General features: G+C 45.5%; 1 protein-coding gene across 1 annotated transcript in view; it reads right to left on the minus strand.

Moving 5' to 3' along the window:
* LOC119967218 (interleukin-20 receptor subunit alpha-like) overlaps positions 1 to 27,310 on the minus strand; it is a 56,055-nt gene that overhangs the window by 23,467 nt on the left and 5,278 nt on the right. Inside the window, exon 2 of the mRNA XM_038799446.1 lies at positions 5,337 to 5,469. Coding sequence (XP_038655374.1) covers positions 5,337 to 5,469 — 133 coding nt within the window. The remainder of the gene's footprint in view (positions 1 to 5,336; positions 5,470 to 27,310) is intronic.

The following is a 27,310-nucleotide window of genomic DNA, read 5'->3' on the forward strand; positions in this document are numbered from 1 at the left end:
GACATGGGCAGTGCTCTGGTACTGTCCCCTGGCACCCAGGACAATACTGCCAGGGGCGGGGCCTGAAGGCAGCATGACCCCAAGAGGGGAGGGGGGCAACCCCATCGCGGGGTGTTGCCCATGTAGGGGAGGGCACTGGTGCTGAAGATTGTGGGGTGGGTTGGGCGGCTGATGCCAGATATAAGGGGGCAAGGCCTGAAGGGCCTCCCTTTGGGAGGGCCCCTTTGGCTAAAATCCTTGCAGGCGGGTAGGGAGGCCTGCGCACTCATTTTCAGATCAAGGCGCCCCAATGCCAGGCTTGCCAGCGTCTTTGGGCACCACCGATCTCTTTTCCGGCGTGTTTCGCTCCGACTCCAAAAGAATTACAAAATTTGGGAGGGTTGCGATGGGAATCATGCAGGAACAGGTGGCGCGATTGTATCGGTTTTCCCACCCTAAATGACAGTTTGGCCGGATTTCTCCCACCTTGATCACGGCTGGGATTCTCAAGTCCTGCTACAGTGAATGGAGTTTAGGCTGAGCACCACAATCTCCGTCCTCGGTGGCAGTGATGGCAGAGTACAACAAAGAAAAGTACAGCACAGGAACAGGCCCTTCGGCCCTCCAAGCCCGTGCCGTCCATGCTGCCCAATTAAACTACAATCTTCTACACTTCCTAGGTCCGTATCCCTCTATTCCCATCCTATTCATGTATTTGTCAAAATGCCCCTTAAACATCACTATCGTCCCTGCTTCTACCACCTCCTCCGGCAGCGAGTTCCAGGCACCCACTTCCCTCTGTGTAAAAAACATGCTTCGTACATCTCCTACAAACCTTGCCCCTCGCACCTTAAACCTATGCCCCCAAAGCCTCTGACGATCCACTCTGTCTATGCCCCTCATAATTTTGTAGACCTCTATCAGGTCGCCCCTCAACCTCCATCGTTCCAGTGAGAACAAACCGAGTTTATTCCACTGCTCCTCATAGCTAATGCCCTCCATACCAGGCAACATCCTAGTAAATCTCTTCTGCACCCTCTCTAAAGCCTCCACATCCTTCTGGTAGTGTGGCGACCAGAATTGAACACTATATTCCAAGTGTGGCCTAACTAAGGTTCTGTACAGCTGCAACATGACTTGCCAATTCTTATACTCAGTGCCCCGGCCAATGAAGGCCAGCATGCCGTATGCCTTCTTGACTACCTTCTCCACCTGTGTTGCCCCTTTCAGTGACCTGTGGACCTGCACACCTAGATCTCTCTGACTTTCAATACTCTTTAGGGTTCTGCCATTCACTGTATATTCCCTACCTGCATTAGACCTTCCAAAATGCATTATCTCACATTTGTCCGGATTAAACTCCATCTGCCATCTCTCCGCCCAAGTCTCCAAACAATCTAAATCCTGCTGTATCCTCTGACAGTCCTCATCACTATCCGCAATTCCACCAATCTTTGTGTCATGTGCAACTTACTAATCAGACCAGTTACATTTTTCTCCAAATCATTTATATATACTCTGAACAGCAAAGATTCCAACACTGATCCCTGTGGAACACCACTAGTCACAGCCCTCCAATCAGAAAAGCACCCTTCCATTGCTACTCTCTGCCTTCTATGACCTAGCCAGTTCTGCATCCCCCTTGCCAACTCACCCCTGATCCCGTGTGACTTCACCATTTGTACCAGTCTACCATGAGGGACCTTGTGAAGATCATTCGGAAAATTCCGGCCCTTGTCATCTTTTGGGAGAATTCCAACCATTGAATTTACAGCACAAATGTATCTTAACTAAATTAACCTATGGAGATTTATTGCACTGGCTTCTACTTTTAACTCATTCTTTCCCTGGACATGGACCTTCTCATCCCTTCAATTCTTGTTCTCTACTGTGTTTTAAAGTCCCAGGTTGGCATTCCCGAATCACTGCATCTTTATTCACGCTATGCTTTATTATATCCTTCACCATGGACGAAGGCCCCTGACAAGGCATCTCAATAGACAAATCTATATTAATTTGAAGTCCGTGTTGTCACTATAAAACTATTATCTCTCACTGAAGCTGCCTTCGCTATGTCCATGAATTCAAAAATATTTTTATGAAGTTATGTCATCTCATGTGGTTTGATATTTTCTCACATACATACCCTCCAATCCTATTGAAAACAACAATAACTTGCATTTACGTGGAGCCTTTACTGTAATGGGAGCAATTAAGTAGAGAGGCAGTTTAGGGAGGGAAGTCCAGCAGTTACAGCCTGGCTGCTGAAGGCATTGCCACCAATCGTACAGCAAGTAAAATCAAGAATGCTTAACAGGCAAGAATTACACAAAGGCAGATGTTTCAGGGGTTGTGGGACTGAAGGAGATTACAGGGGCACGGCCATGGAGGGATTTGAAGTTATAGAATCAGGGACATTTTTAATCAGGGTGACAATGCAGGTCACTGAGCACAGGGTTGCGAGGTAAACTAGACTTGATATACAGATCCGGGTCGTTGAATTTGAGATGATGTAAGCTTCAAAATAGTAGAAGGTGGATGGCCAGCCAGGAGTGCATGGAATATTAAGTCTAGAATTATTTTCTTTGGCATTGGACTTAAATCTGTAATACACTTTCATTTATGTGACATTCATAATTCTAGTACTGTAATATATTTAATGGATTACTTACGGTAGCATCTGTTGATTGTTCCAATGCACTCCTGGTTGGCTGTCCACATTCTACCATTTTAGACTCCAAAATGTCAGCCCCCTCCACCGTCTCCCCCCCCCCACATTTATTATGTTGAGGTTTCCCTGGCTTGCCCCAATGCAACCTTACCCCAACCCTCTGTCATAATATGCACTGAGATACAGACAGGCAGTGACAGACACTCAGTACAGCCAATCAACACACAGGACAGAACACAACCAATCACCAAGCAGAACACTAGAAGAGGGTTTCCCACTATGAAACACACGAGGCATCAGCACTCTGCCTCTTTCCACTGGTGACAACTGTAGTGACAGTTAGGGTGTATATATTAGTTAGCACCTTCTACACATGGCTCAGGGCTAGTCTGGTCTAGTTAGTTTGAGTTAGCATACTTAGAGTAGTAGAGTGTCAACCCACAGCAAGCTATGTGCCTTGTTACAGAAGTTCAATAAATCGTATTGAACCAATGTCTAAGTTTGGAGTACTTTCCAGTATAACTGCATCCAGTTGCAGTCCGTGTTACCCCAGGGTCAATAACACGACACCCTCAAATGGTTACCTTGTTGTTCAGTTTTACTCCCACTGAACACTGATCTTTGATCTCCTATTAACTCATTCTCCATCCTACCTTTGCCATGACTAGCACTCTTCAGTCCTTAATCGCAGCATTAACACTCCCTTTTGCCTTATGTCCATGACACATTTGTCAATCTCACTTTTGTTCTGATCTATCTCTATCCTTCTATCCTCGTCCCAGTCCCCCGACTCTCCAACTATATAATTCATTAAGAAGTCTCACAACACCAGGTAAAGTCCAACAGGTTTATTTGGAATCACTAGCTTTCGGAGCGTAGCTCCTTCATCCACTCACCGGATGAAGGAGCTGCGCTCCGAAAGTTAGATTCCAAACAAACCTTATGGACTTTAACCAGGTGTTGCGAGACTTCTTACTGAATTCAATCTCATGGGTAGTTGGGTTGAAATAGCGCTTACTTTTTCAGTCATTCTCAAGACCTTTTTGAATCCCTGCACAATGTGGAAAAGTTGTCCGTGATTGTAGAACAAAGTTATGACCGTCTCCTCTCTTTGTTCGATGTCAATATCTCAGTCACTCACCCACGGGACACAAAGTTGGTTAAACAACTCACAATTTGATAGATAACTTGAAAAGACAGATTTCAAAACTACAAGGATGGGCCAAATCGTCCGTGGGGTGGCAATCGCTGTTGGATCGCCATTCCGCTCCTATTTCCTTACTTTAAATTGGAGCTGTACATTTCTCGTCCGGGTTTCCAACCTGGTGCTGCTGAGAGATGTGGTGCACAGCTCTTGGAAACCCATCCTCGTAGTGCAGGGGTGTTGGGATACACCATGCCAAGTACTAGCTTCTGTTTACTGGTAAGTTCAAATGTCTCATCCACTTTGACAAGCTAGGGACAGGAGATAAATAGGTGAGGAGGCAAGATGGGTTTGGGGGTTTGTGGTTTGGGTGGTCAGGGGATTGGGGGTCAGGAGGTTTGGGGTGTGGTGGTTGTCAGGGAGTCGGGAGAGTAGTGAGAGGATCGGGGGGGGGGGGGGGGGGGGGGGGGGGGGGGGGGTTGTATGTTGTATAGTGACCTATTTTAATCCTTCTAGTTTTTCCTGGGTAAATATTCATATAAGTCAGAACCATCTGAAGTCCTCAACTTTAAATGGTCCTCAGGATTCCGGATGCAGAGTAATTACCCAAAAGAAGATTAATTTATCCAGGCAATTTCTATGTAGTGTGGGGGAGGCCTTCCTAAGGGTTTATCATTCAGGGTACCTCCAGATTACAACCAACTGGGGAATGGATGATCTGGGCTGATATTTAATATGGAAGATGGAAATGTCATTCTGGTATCGTGATAATGAAGGCAAGCTTGTTTAAGGGCTGAATCAAAGCATATTGTTGGCACACAACCGAGGAAGCTTACTTTGCAAAGTATTTTCTATATCTTGATGCCAAAACAGCAAATTTGTTTTATTTTAAATGATTTAAAGTACTACTACCTAATATATTGTAATTCTTATGAATTGCTGGAACTTTTTTGAAATCAGGTTATATTGAAAACAGGAGGATTTTTGAATACCTGTGCAGGAACAGTCCCCAACTTACATGGAATATTCAGTACGGAAACAACCCGTTGGTCCCAATTGCTCCATGCCACTGTTTATGCTTCACATGATCATACTTCCATCCCTCTCCAATTAACCCCATCTGCAAAGCCTTCTATCTCTTTCTCTCTCATGTGAAAACTAGCTTCCCCTTAAATGCACCTATGCTTTTCACCTCAACTACTCCTTGTGGCAGCGGGTTCCACATTCTAACCACTGCCTGGTCAAAGAAGTTTCTCCTGAATTCCCCACTGGATTTATTATTTTTGTATTTGGTATTGAATAATGCTGTTCATATAAATATATATATATATATATAATGCCTATCAGGGGAGGAGTGGGGAACAGGGGCATGAACTCATCTCACAATTGTGCTGGGAAGAGATATTAAGAATGGTTCAAAGCAGAGAAGTTGTGCGTTATTAAACATTCTCTTGGAGCTCTGCTTGTTTTCATTTGGCAGCAACAGAATGTGATCAAAATCTAGGCAGTAACATAACATGAGAGAATAAGAGGAGCAATTACACTTTATACTGCACAGCAGACAATATCCTGCATTCGTCCTCTCTGGCCAGTTCCCAGTGCACAATGTTCTGTAGATCGATTGACCAAAAATGCACATTGCTCGGGGTAGACAATGCATTTCTGCAAGGAATTCCTGAAAAAAAGAAACGAAAAGCAGCACTGTAAGAATATAGGCGACAGGTTAGCAAATTAAATGGTGTCAGATATAATCACTGAAGAATTATCAACATAGAAGCAACCAGTCCACGTTGATGTTTGCCCTCCTCGTAGGCAGAAGTCTGAATGCCATATGTCTGTCTTGTTCCCTTATTCCTTTATTCCCCTTTCCTTCAACCTTCTACCTCATTTATTCTTAAATGTTGATGTTGTCCCAACTTTAATCAACTCGAGTTGTGCATTCTGGGGCCTCACGACCCTCCTATGTAAAAAGGTTTCCCCTGTTTTCATTCTAAATTTACAATATTTAATTTTATTCTGTACTGGGGTGCTCAACACTGAGCACCATTTGATTCAATCCACCCTCCCTCTTCCTGTCACTGTTGTAAACACCTCTACTGTCTCACCCTGTAATTTCCTCTGTTCTAATGACAATAGCCTCTTTTTCCAAGTCATTCTTTGTATTTGCATTTCCTCTACACTGTACCCTCTGTTATCTCAACATCAGCCCATACTGTGCAGCCTAAAACTCCAGTCCTGTGGTTTACTAAAACCAAAAATTGATTCTTCATCGCAACTCAACCTTTATATTCTTTGTCATTCTTTTTTCACTTGAGATATTGCTTTTCAGGTGTTGTCAACTGCAGAATCTCATGAGGATCCAAAACTAGAAGTTAAAAATCTAAGAGAGTCACTCATAAAACCCACAGGGAACATAGGAGAAACTTACTTACGCAGAGTGGTAAGAATATGGAACTCAGCACAACAGGGAGTATTTGAGGCAACTTAAAGGTGGGGTTAAAAAGCCACTGACAGATTTATTGCACTTAGTTTGCTCGCAGAGCATTTGAAACTTCCACATCATCCAATTATTCCCAATTCAAAGCATCATGAGCGGAATTCTCCGTCGACCGATGCCGGAATTGGGAAACGCGATTGGGTGGAGCATCGGTTCCAACGCCAATATCGTGGTGGGTGCTAATTTCACGCCAAATCACAATTGTCCCTCACCTTGGCGGCGGCATCAATGTGCTCCAGAATGCATGAACAGTAAACACCGTTTGCATATTATTCACGGGCCCAACCCAGTATTCTCCGGGGCCTCTGCAATTCTCCGCCTCCAATGGGCCTAACTCAGGACTGCAGGGTTCACTTGTGCTTTTACAAACATGAAACAGGCAGCATGGCTGTTGAGGGAGTGATAGGGTGTATAGAACGTGTCCAACCTCGCTATAGTTTGCTCACAGTTGTGCCACTGGCTGGGGGGGCTTCTGCCAGGATTGGGGGGAGTAGCAGGTGGTGACCACGAGGTAGGCTGTGATGTCGGGGTGGACAGACACAGAATACCATTGCCGCAGCCTGAACTTAGGGCCACAGCTCGCGTGGGTGTCCCCCCAGGCCACACCCCCTAGTTGACCCCAGTCAACCCATCAGCTATATGGGTGTACTCCAGCATAAACAGTGCCATCTTATTGGCTGGGATGGTGTGTGTGGGGAGTGCATTGTGTATATGCGGCTGCAGCTTGTCGGCCTCCTGAATGTCAATCACAAATCCTGCGAATCCGGCACCGTTTCTCATTGGAATCGATTGTGTTCCCTGTGGCGCCGGTGCTAGCCCCTTAACAGTACCAGAATCAGTCCAGGGGCGGCTCCAGTTTTGCTGTCATGTAAGTCCACGAATCCTGCCCCGGTGTCAACACTTAATTTCAGGAACAGAGAATCCAGCCGTTAGTAGAACATCAGGGTCGGGATTCTCCGGTATCCGGCTGGTCGGGCCGATGAGTGGCGTGAACCACTCCAGCGTTGGGCCGCCCGGAAGGTGCGGCATCCACCGCACCTTCGGGGGCTAGGCCGGTGCAGGCAGGGTTGGCGCCATGCCAACTGGCACCGAAGGGCCTCCGCCAGCCGGCGCGAGTTGGCGCATGTGCCGGATCGCCAGTGTGTTCTGGCGCATGCGCAGGGGGTTTCTTCTCCACGCTGGCCATGGCGGAGCTTCACAGTGGCCGGCACGGAGGGAATGAATGCCCTCATGGCACAGGCCCGCCCGCAGATCGGTGGGCCCCGATCGCGGGCCAGGCCACCGTGGGGGGCCCCCTTGGGGTCAGAGCTTGTGTAATTTACGCCGGCGGGACTGGCAGAAAATGGGTGGCCGCTCGGCCCATCGCGGAGCAGAGAATCGCCGGGGGGCAGCTGCCGGTGGCCCCCGACTGGCGCGATGCGATTCCCGCCCCCACCAAAAAACCGGCACCGGAGAATTTGGCAGCCGGCGTCAGGGCGGCGGGGCGGGATTCACACTGCCCCCTGGCGATTCTCCGGCTCGGCGGGGGGTCGGAGAATCCTGCCCAAGAATTATGAGATGTAATACATTCAAGGCAACTATCATTCAATAAGATGATGGCTGCTCTGACTTTTTTTATTTCTTCATTTACTGGATGTGGGTGTTGCTGGCTAGGCAGTATTGATTATCCATCCTTAATTGCCCTTGAGAACGTGGTGGTGAGCCGCCTTCTTGAACCGTTATAGTCTCTGTGCTGTAGATACACCCATAGTGCTATTAGGAAGGGAGTTCCACGATCTTGATCCAGTGACAGTGAAGGTGCCATTTTCATTTCCGGTGCCTACGTTGATGCCGAGTAGTTCATCCAGTACAAACTGAGCGGCCTGCGAGGATATTTTAGAGGGCACTTGAGAGTCAACCACATTGCTGTGGGTCTGGAGTCATATGTAGGAAAGACCAGGTAAGGACAGATTTCCTAAAGGACATTAGTGATCCAAATGGATTTTTACAGCACAATAATATTTTTCATGGCTATGAAAGAAACTTTTTAATTCCAAGTTTATAATTGAATTTAAATTCCACCAGCTGCTGTGGGAAGAGGGGGGGGGGGATTTAAATCCATGTCTCCAGAGTATTACCCCGGTCTATGGATTACTAGTCCAGTGACAATGCCATTACACTACCACGCCCCCATCTCCTCGATCTACTCTAAAAATTCATCACTCCCACATTGTGGTGTAAGGCCCGAATACAGCAAAAATAGGGTCTGGATTCTCAACTGGTCACCACTGGTAGCGGCGATCCCGATGTGGCAAAGAATCCAGCGTCGGTCAAAAACAGGGATTGGTGCATTGTGGTTTGCACCCAGTGGAAGGATGCAAATGGGTCTATCAACAGGTTGGGCATATATTTTCTAAGCCCATGTCAATCGCTGGTCCTCTGGGCTGGGATTCACGTGGAAGAGAATTGGTGCAGGTATTTACAAGGGTGGCGCTGACGCAGTGGGCCATAGAGGTAACTCTTTAAGGGAGTTGCCCCCAAAACCCATCGGAGGGACTTCCTACCCCCACAATGTAAATCCTGCCCACTCCACCCCCTCCAGACACCTCCACCACCACCACTTTCAGAAACCTCCCAATTACAATTGATTTGCAAGCCTTTCAGTCACATCAAGCACTTAACTGTCTTTGATGTGGTCCAGGAGCTGTCATAATTAGATGTTTATAAACATTGCAGTTCATTTCACAGCTGACTACGTGAAATCCACTTAACCATCCCACTACTTACGTCCTTAAAGAACTCTGCTGAACTTATCAAACACGATTTCCCTTTCTCGAAACCATCTTTCTCAGAACCATGGGTGGCACAGTAGTTAGCACTGCTGCCTCACAGCGCCAGGGACCCAGGTTCGATTCTGACCTTGGGTGGACTATATTTGTGGAGTCTGCATGTTCTCTCTGTGTTTGTGTGCGTTTCCTCCCACATTCCAAAGATGTGCAGGTTAGGTGGATTGGCCATGCCAAATTGCCCTTTAGTGTCCAAAGATTGGGTGGGGTTGTGGGGATATGGTGCAGGAGTGGGCCTGGGTCGGGCGCTCTTTGGGAGGGTCGGTGCAGAATTGACAGGCTGAATTGCCTCCTTCTGCATTTTAGGGATTCTATGATTTCTATGTTGACTCAGCCTAATTGCATTGTGATTTCCTCATTGGTCTCCTACTACCATTTTAATAATGGATTCCAGCATTTTCCCAATGACAGATATTAGGCAAATTGGCCAAAAGTTTCCTGCTTTCTGATTCCCTTCTTTCTTAAATATAGGTACTAGATTTGTGATTTTCCAATCTACTGGGATCTTTTCACAATGAAGGGAATTTTGGAAGATTATAACCAACGCATTCACGGTAGCACAGTGGTTAGCACTGTTGCTTCACCGCGCCAGGGTCCTAGGTTCGATTCCCGGCTTGGGTCACTGTCTGTGCGGAATCTGCACGTTCTCGCCGTGTCTGCGTGGGTTTCCTCCGGGTGCTCCGGTTTCCTCCCACAAGTCTTGAAAGACGTGCTGTTAGGTAATTTGGACATTCTGAATTCTCCCTCTGTGTACCCGAACAGGCGCTGGTATGTGACGACTAGGGGCTTTTCACAGTAACTTCATTGCAGAGTTAAAGTAAGCTGACTCGTGAAAATAAAGATTATTATTATCTCTGCAGCCACTTCTTTTAATACTTTAAGATGCATGCCATCAGCTGCAGGGAACCCATTAGCCTTTAGACACATTAGTTTTCCAATACCTTTCCTCCAGTGATTTTGGTTGCTTTAAGTTCCTCCCCACTGTTGCCTCTTGATTTTCAACTATTCTTAGGGCACTATTTGTGACTTCTACTGTGAAGACTGACACAAAACACTTATTCAAAGTGTCCCCAATCTCACCCTCTAAGGGACCAACACTGACTTTGGCTACTCTTTTCCTTTTGATATACTTGTCAGTTTTACAGTCTGTTAGTCTGCTAGTTTTCTCTCATGCTCCAATTAATCCTGTCTTATTATACATTACCATGTCTAAAGCAGCCTGTTCAATGGCTGATTCAAGAATGTATTGTTCTAAGATACTGTCCTGACTGTGTCCTATGAACTCCTTCTTAGGGTTACCTTTACCAGTTTGATTCATCCAATCTAAATGAAGATTAAAATCTCCCACTATTCTTCTTTCCTTACAAGTCCCATTATTTATTTCTTTTTGCTCAGCCCTACAGTGCAGCAATTCTCAAGGGCCTATAAACTACTCTCACCCAATGACTTCTTTCCTTTGCTATTTCTCATCTCCCAAACTAATTCTATGTATGGATGTTAATGTAAGGGAGGGAGGGTTAAAGGCAACAGGTAGGTTCACCAATGCCCCACCATCTCTGCAAAAATTCCAGACAGGTCGGGGTTGGCAGGCAGGCAGAAGGAAGCCCATCTGCGGGATTTTACAAGCTCTCCTGCCTTCAAACCCGCAGTTGGGAGGCGCACAAAATCTACTGGTGTTGATGAAACTCAGATGCGGCAGGCCAAGATTATCCAATCTATGAGTGTACAGATTAACATTCCTAGTTGATTTTCCTTTAAGAGCATTGCAAACTGATACTGATGAGAACAATGGGCAATTTTAAAGTGAGTTGATATCAAATCTTGAACATGCCAGATAAGAGTCAGTGTAAACAAGTGAAGCAATTCTGAAACAAGAGCTCCAACCAACAGGAATGCACCAAGGTAGAATGGGCTCAGGCCGAAAATAGGCACAGAATAAACATTCTGATCCATTTGAGAAATAATTGGTTTAATTGTTTCTGTTGAGCAGTTAAATTCCTGTTTGTGCTACTTTGACCCAGTCAGTAGCTGCCTATTTTAATTAGCCTTCCTGCAGTGATAAGTAAACAGGCACAGAATTTATCGAGAAGTTATTAGCTTAAAAAAATAAACCCTTGCCCCCTCTGACTAGGGAAATGTGAGATGCTCAACAGGCCAAGATTTTGATAAGCAAACAAAATAGTTTATGTAACATATCTTTTAAGAAACCTATGTGGTTTTTCTGATTATATTCGTTCAAAATTTTCCACCCCTCTTAGTTTTTGCTGCCTACAATGGTTTCAATCTCATGAGCATGATATCTTAGTTGTGATTCTGGTGGGCTGTCCGAGATGCCGAAACTATGTCAATCTCTAAGAATTGCATCGAAGCTCAAAGTTGTTGGTTTTCAGCTACCATGTAAACCAATTCTGTGTTTTTTTTTTCTGGCAGAGATTTGAGGTTGACAGAAAAGCCAAGATCTCATATGTAGGAAGTACAATGTATTTTAAAACCACATTTTGTTTTATTGACCTTTTTATGTTTTTTCTTATGCCTTTAAAAGATGTTGTTCTGGGCTGGCAAATGGAGAACAAACATTTGAATGAATTATTGGGAATATGCAAATATCTAGGAAACTAACTTTTGGATGTTGGAAGAAAAAAGTTAGTAAAAATAAAAATGTCTATGAAGAATTTTTCTTTTGGTTTACTCTTGTGTTCCAGAGCTGCTCAGTATGCAAAGCAGAAGTAGGTCAGGCACCCGACTGTCTCAGACAACGTATTCTACTATTCACAGAAATGTCACGAAGCAATAAAAATTGCAGAGAAAGTTTATCTGCTGCAGTGGCTTTTGGAACTGTAGCCACCTGGGGTGGCCACGTCCCGATTACAAAATGGACATTTGCAGAGAATGAAGGGAAAAATGGACAATGCTGAGAAAGCAAGCAGCTGCAAGGTTTGTCTGTTGATTGGAGTTTGCAGCTCCCAGACAAGACCGATACTGCAAAGCCATTAGCATACTAATGAGCCATCCCCGAGGGCAAAAGAGAAACATTTAAGCAAACGATACCAAAGCAGACACCCCAGCGCCAGTGGGGACTAAAACAAAAGCAGGCCAACGGCCACCTAGGGCCCGCCCAGCAATCAGGGCACCCACCCCTTTATTGGAGGAAATCGATACAAATGATCAGGATATGGTCCAATTAATTGGGACCAAGTTCAAGGACCGCCCAAAAGCGCACAAAGCCCCTTTGGGTATAAAAAGAAGCCCCCAAGAGAGAATCGTTCTTCTTGGCCTTGGCTCTCAGCGACGAGAGGCCTGCCTAGCAGCTGCATCAGAACAAGTAAGTCCAAAGTCAACGCACACTACGAGAAAGACGCTCCTAGCTATTATTCCATACAAGTTCGATCCCAACAGCCTCAGAACCGGACAACGGCCATTGTTCCTCTGACTGAGTGGGCACCCGAAGCTAAGTATAGGCTTTAGTAGTAGTGATAGTTTAGTTAGTAGAGTTTGTGCATGAGTATAATTGACTGTGTGTGTAAATAAATGAGTATTGATTTCGAACTTACTAACTGGTGTATCAAGTCTTTGATCAGTATTCGGTTTGAACCTTGTGGCGTATCAAAAAGATATCTGGTGACTCTTGAGCAAACGTGATTAGAATTAAGGAAGGCGACCATAATAACCACCATAAACAGAGCCAATTAAAGAGAGAACACAACAAGCAACAGAACGTAAAGCTAGCTTTGCCATTTGGGAAAGAAAAATTGGGCAAGTTTCTGCCGTGACTACCTGATCTGAGTTATCAGTTTTAGCCACATGCAGCAAGTTGGAAATTATGCACAATGTGTTTCATATTATTTAATCTGTTAACACATGTGCGCACAATAAAAGGACAGGCAGCCATTTAAGGCCACCCTGAGTAGTGTTCAGGATAGTACCGAATCAAAGGTCATGCAATTTCCAGATGGCAAGGGTGGGGATAGGGAGGAATACTCGTACCTTAGCAGCCTCTGACACTTTACTGCTGGCAAGTACAAAGGCCATTGGTGGTAGCCTTGAAGCAAACTATGCAAACATTCGGTCAGCGACAGACAGCAATGCACAGGTGAACAAAGGAAGGAATAAAATTAAACAATAAAAAATAAACTATCCAAAAAATTGGTTTTACTTTTTTGTTTAAACCATTATAGCTTCACATTCAGGCAAAACATTTTTCAGCATGTGCAGTAATCACCACGCCAAGCAATAGCTTCACAGTGCCAAAATTGCTTGTGACATTGCTTCTGGGCCCTCTGCTGAATTTTGCCCGGGGGCAGTCTTCAATGATGAAAATCATTGATTGGGGTGCACCACAGCTGCAGTCCGGATTCCCTGCAAGGTCCCAGTTGTGCCAATTTGCTTCTCAAAGGCTTTGGCCAGTGTGGAAACAGTTAAGGAGTGCCCAATGTTGGCGTGGCAGGTTGAAACCAGATGGGCGGGCTGTGGGATCTGTGATGATGAAGTGGTTTTAGTGTTGGTTCCATTTCTCCTGCCACAGGGCCCCTGTTGTTATTCCTTGGCACAGTGATTAGCACTGCTACCTCACAGCACCAGGGACCTGGGTTCAGTTCCGGCTTTGGGTAACTGTGTGGAGTTTGCATGTTCTCTCGGTGCCTGCGTAGGTTTCCTCTGGGTTCTCCGTTTTCTTCCCACAGTCCAAAAATGTTCAGATTAGGTGGATTGTCCAAGCTAAAATTGCCCCTTAGTTTACAGGGATGTTCGGGTTAAGTGTGGTTACAGGGATAGGGTGGAATCCTGGTTAGGGTGCTCTTTCAGAGGATCAGTGCAGACCTCATGGGCCAAGTGGCTTTCTTCTGCACTGTTGGGATTTTATGATTCCATGGTCTGAGGCATACAGGCAGGTGTGATGGGAGGTAAGCTGCAGGTGGATTGGTGAGGTTTTTTGTATAGCAGCAATCTAGGGTTGTTCACCAGGAGATTTCTTGTTGCCATCTCCCTCCTTAAATGAGACGGCGAGATGTTGCTCAGGACTGGGAGCCAGTGGATTTGAGGTGATCAGAAAGCACCTGAGATGATATGCATTGTTGTGTTGAGCTGGGTATCTACAAGACTGGTGTGGGATGAGTTGTACCGCACAGACGCACAATACTCTGTAGTCGAGTAGACAAAGGCAGGAACTGAGGCCCTTAAGGATGGAGCACCTACACAACCTCCTGAAGAGCCAGCAAGTCTGCTGAGGAGGTTGCTTCACGTTTTGATCTTGCTGCTGTCATGCTCAGATGTTTTTTGTTCAATGTTCAGTCAATGGCAACACCAAGATAAATGGTATGTTGTTTGCAATATAGTCTCAAGCAGATGTTGAGTTCCCTCTTGGCACTGGCATAGTGGAGGTGGAATATACTTGAGACTGTTTTGTTGCTACTGGGCTGAGGAAGCCATGTCTTCCAGTAGTTGGCCAGCTTTGCAACATCGTTGTTTAGCGTTACATCTAGTTTAGAAAATGTCCGAGCTCGAGAGGTACAGCAGTTTCGTCCGCATAGATGCAGTTCTGAGCAGGGTTGGAGTTAGATCATTGATAAACAGATTGAAAAGGGTTGGGGAGAGAACAGATTCCTGGGGAAACTTGATGGATTATTCCCTCCAGGCATTTGTCTCATCACTCACGTGACCTTGACTGTCTATCTCAAAGTAATAGTTCAAGGGTGTCAGTAACTCAGAGATGGAGGATTCTTGAAATTTTGACAAGGATACAAGTGTGCCAGACTATGTAGTATGCTGTAGTGAGATTGAGAAAGACAGTGCCTGTTTTAAGGTTATTTGTAAGGTGAGTCACTCTAAGACTTGGCAGCACACAGAGAGCAGAGATATTGGTTAGAAGCTTAAAGATAAGTTTGGGTCTTTGTCTGGTTTTGGAAGGCTGATGATTTTGAACATTCGCCAGAGTTTAGGCAGTCTTCCTTTGCAGACAACACTTGTGAAACATTGAGCCAACCGGCAGTAAGCATCTGGGCCAAGGTGCTTGAGAAACTCGGGAAGAATGTTGTCATAGCAGGGCAGCACTTTATTTCAGTTTAGTAAGACTATGTCATTATAAGACATATTCTCTCTGATATCTTAGAACACATTTTTGGTTATTCTTTGAAATGATTTGTCCAAAAGGTCATCCTGGAAAGAAGATACATGAGTTCAGCATTATTCCTGCTTACATCCCAGGGGCCCACCTCAAACTTAATAGCTCACTCACTTAAACAGCTGATTGTCATTCAATAACAAAGTACAAATTCACTCCTCATCATTATATGGTTCCCATGATGTGGAGATACCGGCGTTGGACTGGGGCGAGCACAGTAAAAAGTCTTACAACACCAGGTTAAAGTCCAACAGGTTTGTTTCAAACACTAGCTCCTCAGGTGAAGGAGCAGTCACCTGACATTCACCTGAGGAAGGAGCAGTGCTCGAAAGCTAGTGTTTGAAACAAACATGTTAGACTTTGACCTGGTGTTGTAAGATTTCTTATTATATGGTTCAACATATAGTATTGTACAAAGCATAAAAATTACTTTGTATGAAATACCCTTCACTAAAAACCCATAATGCGTCAAATCAGAGGGGATCCACTTCAAAATTCATGCTAAGCGGAGCTTAGTGATAGCATTAGTGCATTTCTATGTGACCCAATATGCCTACAAACTCGGTCCCGTACCAGCTTCCCCGAACAGGTGGCGGAATGTGGCGACTAGGGGCTTTTCACAATAACTTCATTTGAATTTCATTTGAAGCCTACTTGTCACAATAAGCGAATTTCATTTCATTTTTCATTTTCTATGTCAACAACGGCAGATTCAAATGCCCATCAAAATCATAGTGAAGTAGTAAATGTGCGAAAAAGTCTTTATTTACATCTTACAATGATCGCAACTTGCAAGAGAATGGGGCTTTTGCATTGAAAAATGCCAGGAGTTAGCCCTGGAAAAAGCTCTGTAACCCTTTTCTGTTGTCTTCGAACGTGCATTGTACAAGTCATAACATTTTTTTTTGATTCTACCAGTACAGCACAGAACAGGCCCTTCGGCCCTCGATGTTGTGCCGAGCAATGATCACCCTACTCAAATCCATGTATCCACCCTATACCCGTAACCCAACAACCCCCCCCTTAACCTTACTTTTTAGGACACTAAGGGCAATTTAGCATGGCCAATCCACCTAACCCACACATCTTTGGACTGTGGGAGGAAACCGGAGCACCCGGAGGAAACCCACGCACACACGGGGAGGACGTGCAGACTCCGCACAGACAGTGACCCAGCCGGGAATCGAACCTGGGACCCTGGAGCTGTGAAGCATTTATGCTAACCACCATGCTACCGTGCTGCCCACAATTTTCAATGCAATCAAGCAGGTTTTCCGGGTATCCATCACTGTGGGAAACTCTGTATGGACCAACTTCTTTGCCAACGTCACTCCCCTTTCCTGCATGGCTAGACCGGAGCTGGGAAAGTGCCTTGCTCGGGCTTCCTTGAAATATGTTTGAGAGCTTCTTCAACATCGGGATAGGCAGTTAAGATAGAGGGGAGGTGGTGGCCTAGTGGAAATGTCACTGGACTGGTAATCCAGAGGACCTGGCTAATGCATTGGGAACATGGGTTCAAATCCCACCATGACAGCTGGTCTTGATGCCAATTGGTGACTCGACCAGCACACCATGGTTTTGAGCTCTTGTGTTATCTAACTCTGCTGTGGTTGGTCAGTGCGGTCGTATGATAAACTGCCTAATCTGGAGTTACTGGTATGATATTTTGCTTTATCATTTAATGGGATTTGGCATTCTGCTAGCGGGTCTGGTTGACGATGATATTATGAGTTTTACTTACTGCATGTTCACTGTTGTGTTTTACGCCAGTTGTATTAATCTCTTAATGGCTGACTATTTATTGGTATATATGGTGATATGCCTGTGGGCAATATCATAGATGGATGATGTGTGACCTCCAACCAGCAGGTGGTGGTGCAGACACACCATGAGGTCTCAAGACCGTGGTCAGGTGACCAGGTACTCTCTGATAAGTGGAGACACACCCAGCTATCATGAGAAAATTGCAGATGGTAGTAAGACATAGAAATGGATGGTTGGTGCTAGGTGTAGTTCCACAGGAGTAATAAAGAGACTCCATGATAATGTTCTATATAATAGATTGCTACCTTACCACACAACACTCAATAAAGATTGTGGTTTGGACAAGTCTAGGTGTTTGGTGGAATACTTTGAAAGGTGTAGAAGACAAAACTCAACAGTATAGAGTTTCCTGTTACTGTGCCTAAGTATATAGGATTACCTGGGCACTCTGCAAAGAGGAAGAATAGACAGGTTACCACATGCAAGTAACAAAGACCATCTGATTTTCAGCCAAGTTGAATGAATGGGCCAAAACTCGGGAGAGGTCTGTTGTGCTATATGATCTTCTTCGTGTGATCGCCACGACTTTCTCAAGGGCAACTGGGGATAAGTAGCAAATGCTGGTTTTGCCAATGATGCTCACATCCCATGAAATAATCTTTTAAAAATTCTCTCTGTTGTTGTCTAGGAAGTCCAATATACCCAGGTTTATAACAGGAAAATCTATACTAATTCATCAGAATTTTATATCAACATTTAATGTGACGAGAAGCAAATATATTTGAAGCTGGTGGCAGCTGGAGCACATATAGATTTAGAGAAACTATAATTGGATACCACTGAAAATGAAATGAAATGAAAATCGCTTATTGTGGCTAGTAGGCTTCAAATGAAGTTAGTGAAAAGCACCTAGTCGGCACATTCCGGCGCCTGTTCGGGGAGGCTGGTATGGGAATTGAACCATGCTGCTGGCCTGCTTTAAAAGCCAGCGATTTAGCCCAGTGTGCTAAACTAGCCCAGGAAAGACACATAGAACTTGTATTTATTTAATGCCTTTTGTGACCTCAGGTATCGCATCATGGAAGAACATCATGATAGCATCCTGACAGTGCAGGAGGCCATTCAGCCCATCGGGTCTGTACCAACCCTCTGAAAGAGCACCCTACCTCGGTCCACTCCCCCACCTGACCCATGTTCCCATGCATTGATCATGGCCAATCCACCTACCTGCGGATCTTTGGATTATGGAAGGAAACCAGAGCTCCCGGAGGAAACCCACAGGAGATATGGGGAGGATGTGCAAACTCCACACAGTCACCCAAGACCAGAACACAAAGCCAGATGGCCAAAACACTCTACAGCCAATTAAAAGATTTACATTTCTAGAGTACCTTCCTCAACATCCCAAAACTGTTCACAGCCAAATAAGTACTTAAATGTAGTCATTGCTGTAATGTAGGAAAGCATTTCTGATAATGTGTGCTCAACAACCTCCTAGAAATAGCAATAAAATTAATGACTAGATAATCTGGTTTAATTAGGCTGTTTGAGGGATAAATATTGGGCAGGAAACAGAAGAACTCCTATACTCTTCTTCAAATAGAAATAGTGTTTGTATGGTACACTTAGTGCATGATCTCTTGTGAGAAGGAGCGTTGTGTACTAGCTATACATTGAACTATGATGTGTAGTGTTTCAAAATCTCCAAATTGGGCTGAATTTTCCCAAAATCTAGCAGAAATTCAGACTGAAAACTGATGTGTATCTCTCCAGATGCACAGTTGAGTTTCACTTCGCAATCAGTACACAGAATCTGGGAGCATAGTTTGTGGTGTCACTCTGGCAGGGAGGGATCTGATAGACCTGGCATGGCGGGCCCCACAGAGATGGGGTCACCCGGTCTCCACTGGAATTATACACCCCACCCCCGCACCACAAGCATTGGGGTACTGTACGTCTCCCCATTACACAAGCATTGGGACGTTTCTCATGAATCCCCCCCCCCACCCCCTATGCACGCAGGCATCAGCACATCCCCTTCACAGGTATCGATCCCTCTCGCCTTCTGGATCTCAACCCCCCCAGGCTTTAGAGGACCCGGCCCCCCCACACAAGCATTGAGGCATTCTCACACCGAAGTAGCAGGGCATCCTCCCCCCACCACACCAACATCGGGGTATTCCCTCACAGCCATCAGCCCCCACCCCCAGGCAATGGCCTTCCCCCCACCCCCAGGCATTGAGGTGCGTAGCCCCCACCACACATACAGGGAAACCCCCCCAATGGGGCTCCCAAGAGGGCTGCCCCTGCACTGCCAGGTTGGCATTGCCCGTGTGCCAGCCATGTCCCTCATCACCCGGGGGCTATATTTACCTGTGTGCCCCAGACATGGTCATCACGACTGGTTCTCATTTTTGTCACGCTGGCTGGTGGGCTGATATGTTGAGGCCCGAAGTAGTGACATTAAGCCTGTAGCCACCTGGGTTGGCCACTTCCCGACTTTAAAATGGAGATTCGCTAAGAATGCTGGGAAATTCAGCCAAGGGCAGAAAAACAAGCAGGTGCAAAATCTCCTGTATATTAGAACTTGCAGAACCCAGACAGCACTGAAACTGACGGCCATCCACATATTGATGAGCGATCCCCAGGAACAATTGAAACAGTTAAGATAATCGAGGCCAAGCCAGACTCCTCGGCGCCAGCGGGAGCCAAAACAAGGGAGGCCAACGGACAGTTAGGAACCGCCCAGCGATCAGGGACCAGCTCCAGTATTGCAGAAATCAATTCAAATGATCAGAACTCAGCCCAATCACTTGGAACCAGGTACAGGGTTCGCCCACAAGGGCACAAAACCCCTGGGGACTATAAAATAGAGTCCCCAAGTTCAGTTTGTTCGTCCTTGGCAGCTCTCAAAGAACTCTTGACCGTGACTCTCAACTCGGAGAGACCTGCCTAGCAGCTGCACCAACAAGTAAGTGTCCAGTCAACGCACGCTACGAGATAGGCGCTCCTAACCCTTAGTCCATTCCAGCTGGAAGCCTGCAGACTCAGAAGCGAACAAAAGGCCATTTGTTCCCCTGACCTGGTGGTCCCTTTTCCAAAGCTAAGTATTGGCCTGTTAGTGTTAGAAATAGTCTAGTGAATAGTATTTTATGCATGAGTAGCGATTGACTGTGTATATAATAAATGTGTTTTGATTTGAACCTTACTAACTGGTATAGTGAGTTATTGATCAGCACTTGAACTTGACCTCGTGGTGGTATGATAAAGATACCTGGCGACTCTAGAGCAAAGGTTATAAAACATAGCAAATAAGTGTAAAGCACACTTAGCAACATTTAGCAACAAGCCCTATCATGAGATTCAAGTTTATTATAAAATATTTCAATTAGGCTCGCACCCTTCCTGGGTCTGAACTTGATTAAGTTACTGGTGAGGGCAGGAAAGACCTCATTCCGAAATCTCACCAGCACAAATCCTGTTTTTGGTAGATTTAGTGGTCATTACGAGATTTGCATCTGCGGCGTGCACAGCTACTAAATCATGGCCATTGTCTTCAGCATCTGACACAAAAGGCGAGATTCTGCCGTAATCGGCGGGGCGGGCAACTCCGGCGGGACGGAGTGACGTGAACCACTCCGGCACGGGCTGCCCCAAAGGTGCGGAATCCTCCGCACCTTCAGGGGCTAGGCCCGCCCCGAAGTGGTTTGCGACATGCCAGCCGGTGGGGAAGGGGCTTGGCGTGAGTAGGCGCATGTGCGGGAGCGCCAGCATGTGCTGCCGTCATCCCGGCGCATGCGCAGGAGGGATCATCTCCACATCTCTGCATCGGCCATCGTGGAGGACCACAGCGCCTGATGCAGAGGAGTAGAGTGCCCCCACGGCACAGGCCCGCCTGCACATCGGTGGACCCGGATCGCGGGCCAGTCCACCGTGGGGGCACCTCCCGGAGCTAGATCCCCCCGCGCCCCCCCCCCCCCCCCGCCTCGGAGGCCACCGCAAGGTCCCGCCGGTAAGGACCCTACTCCAATTTGCGTCAGCGCGACTGGCAAAAAATGGGCGGGACTTTGACTCACCGCGGGCTGAAGAATTTGGGTGGCCCTGGGGCCCATTGAGTCACGACGGTCCCCACCATTCTCCGAGACGGGCGGTGCGAATCACGCAGGGGCGATTTTTGGGGGGGGGGGCGGAGAAATCGGAGGACGGCGGGGGCGGGATTCACGCCGACCTCCGGAGATTCTCCCACCCGGCAAGGAGGGGGGGGGGGTCGGAGAATCCCGCCCAAAGAGTTCACCATAGAGCAATAGAGTCATAGAGTTTTACAGCACAGAAGAGCCACTTTGGCCCATCATGTCTGTGCCAGCATCAAGTACCTATCCGTTCTAATCTCAGTTTCCTGCACTTGGCCTTGTATGCTATGGCATTTCCATCTAAATGCTCCTTAAATGCTGTGAGAATACTCGCCTCTACCACCCTTTCAGACAGTGAGTCCCAAATTCCCACCATCCTCTGGGTGAAAATTATTTCCTCAAATCCTCCCTAAATTTCTTGTCAATTACCTTAATCTATGCCTCCTGGTTATTGATCCTTCAACTAAGGGTCAAAGTTTCTTCCTATCTACCCTATGTCCTTCATAATTTTGTACACTTCAATCATGCCCGCCCTCAGTCTTCTCTGCTCCAATTAGAACAATCCCAGCCTAACCAACCTCTCTTCACAGCTGAAATGCTCCAGCCCAGGCAACATCCTGGTGAATTTTATCTGAACCCTTTCACTCCACCCATTCAAGTGGATATTCCACATTTTTTTGACTGATTCAATGACTGTTGTGCATAAATAGCATCCCATGATTTGATAATGAAACCACACAAAACATCAAGTAGGGAAGGGCACATATTTGCACTCAATGTGAGTGTTTTCTCCCCCTCCAACATACACCAATTCCATTTGAACATAATTCTTGAATGGCTTGTTGCAGCACACATCCAAAGATTGAACTATGGGCGTTAGACCCCTGTTATCACTGTAGTTTAGATGTTACTCCTTCAGAGATACCCTTGATCTTATTGGTTAGATGTGATCGGAATAAGTCCCACAATATTAAGTTGTGCTCTTTGCATAGGCCACCGGACATTTATTCCACACATTATCCATTCAACAAATTTCATGGACATGCACAATATCTCCTGTAGAAAACAATTAAATTTGGTAATTATCACAGGCTTTAATTTAATTCTGTCAGCCATGCAGCTAATACCATCATGAATCTTGGCTTCTTAAGTCCTGTGTTTTTTCACTACAACTGTATTCAAACCTTTCCACTCTAGTGTGTGATTGCTGGGCTTATTGATATTCTATGTTGCCGATGTGCCAAATCGAGTACTCAAGTTTATGCCGCTGTCTGGTGGCAAATCACCGAAACAGGTGATTTTTGGCATCGGGATCTTTTGGTAGTCTCTGAACAATCTTTCTGCTACAACACTTGATAGCTACACAAGCTAGTTGCTGCTCTGATATCTTTGCTGGGCTCAGGGTTCGATTTGGCCCATTCACAGACCCATTGCTTTTCTGACAATGTAACCATTCTGATGATATTTGAAGACCCACTCCTAGTCATGCTTCTCAAGTTCAGACCAATGTCTGGACCATGTTCTGATGGTGTATTTGGTCTTGGGCATCTCCCTCAGGGATAACTCCGCTCTTCTTTCATTCTCGCACCAGTTTTTCACTAACACCGAATTCCCTAAATACAACACTTATTTAATAAGTTTAAAAATATTACAACTTTTAGCTTTAACCCAACTTCGTACTTCACCCTTTTTGCCGGACAACACATTGCTCTTTGTCATTCACTATGTGTGGTCTGCCATGAGGGCCTTAAACCCCCAAGCATCGTCTTGACAACACGACCCTGTATCGTATGCTTGATCCCTAGTGCCAGGCAAGTAAAACATACATGCCTGAGGTGAAAAATTGAGGCCGAATCCTAATGCGAATATAGCATTACTCAGCATAAAAGAGGGGTCAGCTTATAATTATTGGTCGAAGCATGATTTTTGGTACTGGCAAATGAGTCGTCTTACACATTAGGCCAAATTATAAATCTACAATTTGCATTGATTTTGACGTTTAAAATTTATGGATTTGAATAAATCGTTGAGGAAGAGAAATGGTGAAAGATGTTACATTATGGTTAAGCCATTTTTTGTCTGGTTATCAATGAGGCTGAGAAGGTAAAGTTTGCCAAAGTTTATTTTATCCAGTGGCCAGGAATTGTGTAGGAGTGTCCCCCAACAAGGCTGAGATCAGGATCATTGTGGAACAGAATATTGAACCCCTCCTTCTACTCTGCAGCACGGCTAATTAAAGCTATCATCAATCCTGCCTTGTCATTTAAAACAAATGTTTTAACCTTATGACTTATAGTCATGATGAGCTTGTTTTACAACATTTTTGTAATGTTTGTTCTCAAACTATGTTTTTATTGTCCTACACCTTCCTTGTTACTGAACTGTTTTATTTCAATTCCATTCATTGTTTCACTCCTGACATATACTCCTCATGATAAACCAGTTTGACACCATTCTACATTGTTAACTTCAGCTCCCATCATGATGGCTGTTCAGTCATATTGATTATGTGTAATGGTCCCACAAGCATGAACAAGTTAATGAATGTAAACAGAAAACTTGCATTTATATAGCAGGTTTCAGAAATTAATAACGATAACATTTATTAATGTCACAAGTAAGCTTACATTAACACTGCAAGTTACTTTGAAAATCCCCTCGTCACCATACTCCGGCGCCTGTTCGGGTACACTGAGGGAGAATTCAGAATGTCCAATTCACTTAACCTGCACATCTTTGGACTGTGGGAGGAAACCGGAGCGCCTGGAGGAAACCCACGTAGACATAGCAACAATGTGCAGACTCCGCACAGACAATGACCCAAGTCGGTAATCAAACGCGGATCCCTGCCGCTGTGAAGCAACAGCTAACTATTCAAACCATCAGAAAGTGCTTTGCAACTAATGAAGTACTTTTGACACGTAGATGGTGCAAATTCTCACACATAGGAGATTGTGTTAGAATCTACTAGATAAAATAACACTATTGGACATGCTAGGTCAGATATACATTAATGGTGATTAAAGCCTTCGAGATTTTTATCTCCACTTATAGCACCAGAAAGACCACTCCAATTATAAAGGATAGACTTGAGAATGGAATAATGCCGCAAAATATTCCAGAGTCATTTAAAAATATACTTTGTTTAGCTTGGAAGAGAAAATTCACAAAGCCTTCTCAATTGGGGGGCCTCACGGTAGCATGGTGGTTAGCATCAATGCTTCACAGCTCCAGGGTCCCAGGTTCGATTCCCGGCTGGGTCACTGTCTGTGTGGAGTCTGCACGTCCTCCCCGTGTGCGCGTGGGTTTCCTCCGGGTGCTCCGGTTTCCTCCCACAGTCCAAAGATGTGCGGGTTAGGTGGATTGGCCATGCTAAATTGCCCGTAGTGTAAGGTTAATGGGGGGACTGTACGGGTTACGTGGGTTTAAGTGGGGTGATCATTGTTCGGCACAACATCGAGGGCCGAAGGGCCTGTTCTGTGCTGTACTGTTCTATGTTCTATGTTCTAATTATGTTTGTCCAAAATTGGATTTTAAGAATAAACATAAACTAGAAATAAAAAGAGCAAAGAGGAGAAAAGTTGCCTTTCTATGGATCTTGCTATGTTCTGCGTAATCCTTTACATAAAACACAGAACTCCATTTCCAATATGTCACTTGTAGACACTGTTGCCTTGTAGGCTGTGAAAAGATGAGTTGCTTATGTACTGAACAGTGACCTACCATTAAGCACCCAACTATCTAGCTATTATAAAAGCTTGGTATATATCCAAACATTCTTCACACTTCAGTTGTCTGTCAACACCAATTATGCATATTTGAGCCAGACTGAATGAAAGTAGAAACCAAAGCACTCATTTGGAATGCACAAACAGACTCTCCAGAAACAGAAGAATTTAAATTACATTCAGCCTCAAAAGTTATCTGACCAACCAGCAGTTTGTATTTAACTCAACAAGTTAGTATTTGTTGGAGGAGAAGTTTGCGTTGATGAGGGGAAACAAATTTAGATATCTGCAGGTGCGGGACTTTCTGCGTAGACAGGTATCAACCTTCCCACTCCTGCCGCTAAGAGGTAGGAGAAGGGAGCGTCTCTGACATTTACAAGGAACCTATGGGATCAGAGAAGACGCAGACCGAGGAGCTGAAGTGTAAGTAGGAGGAGGAGCTGGGAGGAGAGATAGAGGATGGTCTTTGGACGGATGCATTGAGTAGAGTCAATGCAACTGCAACATGTGCCAGGCTCAGCCTGATTCAATTCAAGGTTGTTCACTGGGCCCACATGACAGTGGCCCGGATGAACAGGTTCTTTGGGGTGGAAGACAGGTGTGCAAAATTTGCGGGAGGACCAGTGAACCATGTCCACATGTTCTGGGCATGTCCGAAGCTTAGGGGATTTTGGCAGTGGTTTGCTGATGTCATGTCCAAGGTATTAAAAAAAACGGAGGCGTTGGGTCCAGAGGTGGCGATTTTTGGGGTGTCGCAAGACCCGGGAATCCAGGAGGAGAAAGAGGCAGACGTTCTGGCCTTTACTTCCCTGGTAGCCCGGAGAGGATACTATTAGCTTGGAGGGACTCAAAGCCCCCGAAGTCGGAGACCTGGCTATCGGACATGGCTAGCTTTCTCTGTTTGGAGAAAATCAAGTTCGCCTTGAGAGGGTCAGTGTTAGGGTTCACCCAGAGGTGGCAACCATTCATCGACTTCTTCGCAGAAAATTAATTGTCAGCAGAGGGGGGGGGGGGGGGGGGGGGGGGTGGGGGTTTAGGTCATCGTAGATTACGGGATTAATTAATGGTGGGACCTGTTAGGGAGGGAGGTGGTATTTGCACTATGTTTGTAGTCTCATGTATATTGTTTATATTGCTGCTGTTACAATGCCAAAAAATATCTCAATAAAATGTTCATTAAAAAAACCAGTTAGTATTTGTGGTTTTTAAGGCACACGGATCCACCTTAGTAGAATGGTGCGTTCTCATTACTTTATAGATTAATGACTTAGTTAAATGTCGGAAAATAAAAAAAATAGCCAAAAGCAAAAAGCAAATGGTTATCTTTAATTAGGTGGCCCACTAAGGCTTTATAAGTTGAATCTATAAAACTGACAAATACTGTGACAGGTTTAGTATTACGATTGAATCAGTTAACGAGAAAGACAAATAAATAACTCCTACATGAACAATAAGTAAATGATGACTGCACAGGCACCGTCTCAGCATGAAAGCCATGAGAAGAGGAGGCTTCTAGCTATATGGAGGTGGTCTCCTTGGGGCAGCCAAGAGGGACGATCAGAGTTGAAAGCTCCATGGCTCATACAGAAGGAAAGGCCACCTTCACAACACCTTCAAGTTAGTTCAGTTGGCTGGACGGCTGGTTCGTGATGCGGAGTAATGGCAACAGCGCGGGTTCAATTCCTGTACCAACTGAATTCACCATGAAGGCCAACCTTCTCAACCATGTCCCTCAGGTTAAATCACGACCAGTCAGCTCTTTCTCTTAAAGAGGAAAGAGGCCTATGGTCTTCTAGGACTAGTGAAGTAAAAGTAAAGTCACTATAGTCTGAGATTAAGGCGATTTTCAATCCACTGGAGGGGATTCCTCTCCAACCTACAGTCCCCTGAATTTTTGATTTACTTACCCGGATCCACCCGGAGACCACCAAGCTGCACCAGCAGTGATCACTTCTTCCAGTGGGGCTGCTGAAGCTTTGGAGCTTCCGACTCTCTGATTGGGTGAGTAGTATCAGGAGCTGGCCTAAATTGGATGGTAAGCCTGCAGTTGGCCACTGACATCAAGTGCTGGCTTGGAGCAGGCTTTTCCTTCAACATCCGCCTCCCAAAGATGCAGCAAAATTCAACCCAAAATATGTAGATAGGTTGAGGAGGAACATCTGAATAGTTCACTTCAGAACACAGTCACATCACATAGAACGACACTGGTACAGGAAGAAGAATGTGTAACTGACAGTTGTAAGGGAAGGGGAACCACAAAAACTGATTCTGTCCAATAGGTACGAGATAACATCTACTTGTGAGGATAAGAGGAATATCTGCGGGAAAGCAGCCAAAATGCTGATTATGGAACGATGGAGCAGGAGGACGTGGCTTAAGTTGGGGAGGAACAAAATTGGAAGGCTGTAGTTGTGGGAATTTTGGGGAATAGAGAGCAGTCTCTGCAGTCATGAGCCA

The sequence above is a fragment of the Scyliorhinus canicula genome, chromosome 6 (assembly GCF_902713615.1).
Source record: "Scyliorhinus canicula chromosome 6, sScyCan1.1, whole genome shotgun sequence".
NCBI lineage: Eukaryota > Metazoa > Chordata > Chondrichthyes > Carcharhiniformes > Scyliorhinidae > Scyliorhinus > Scyliorhinus canicula.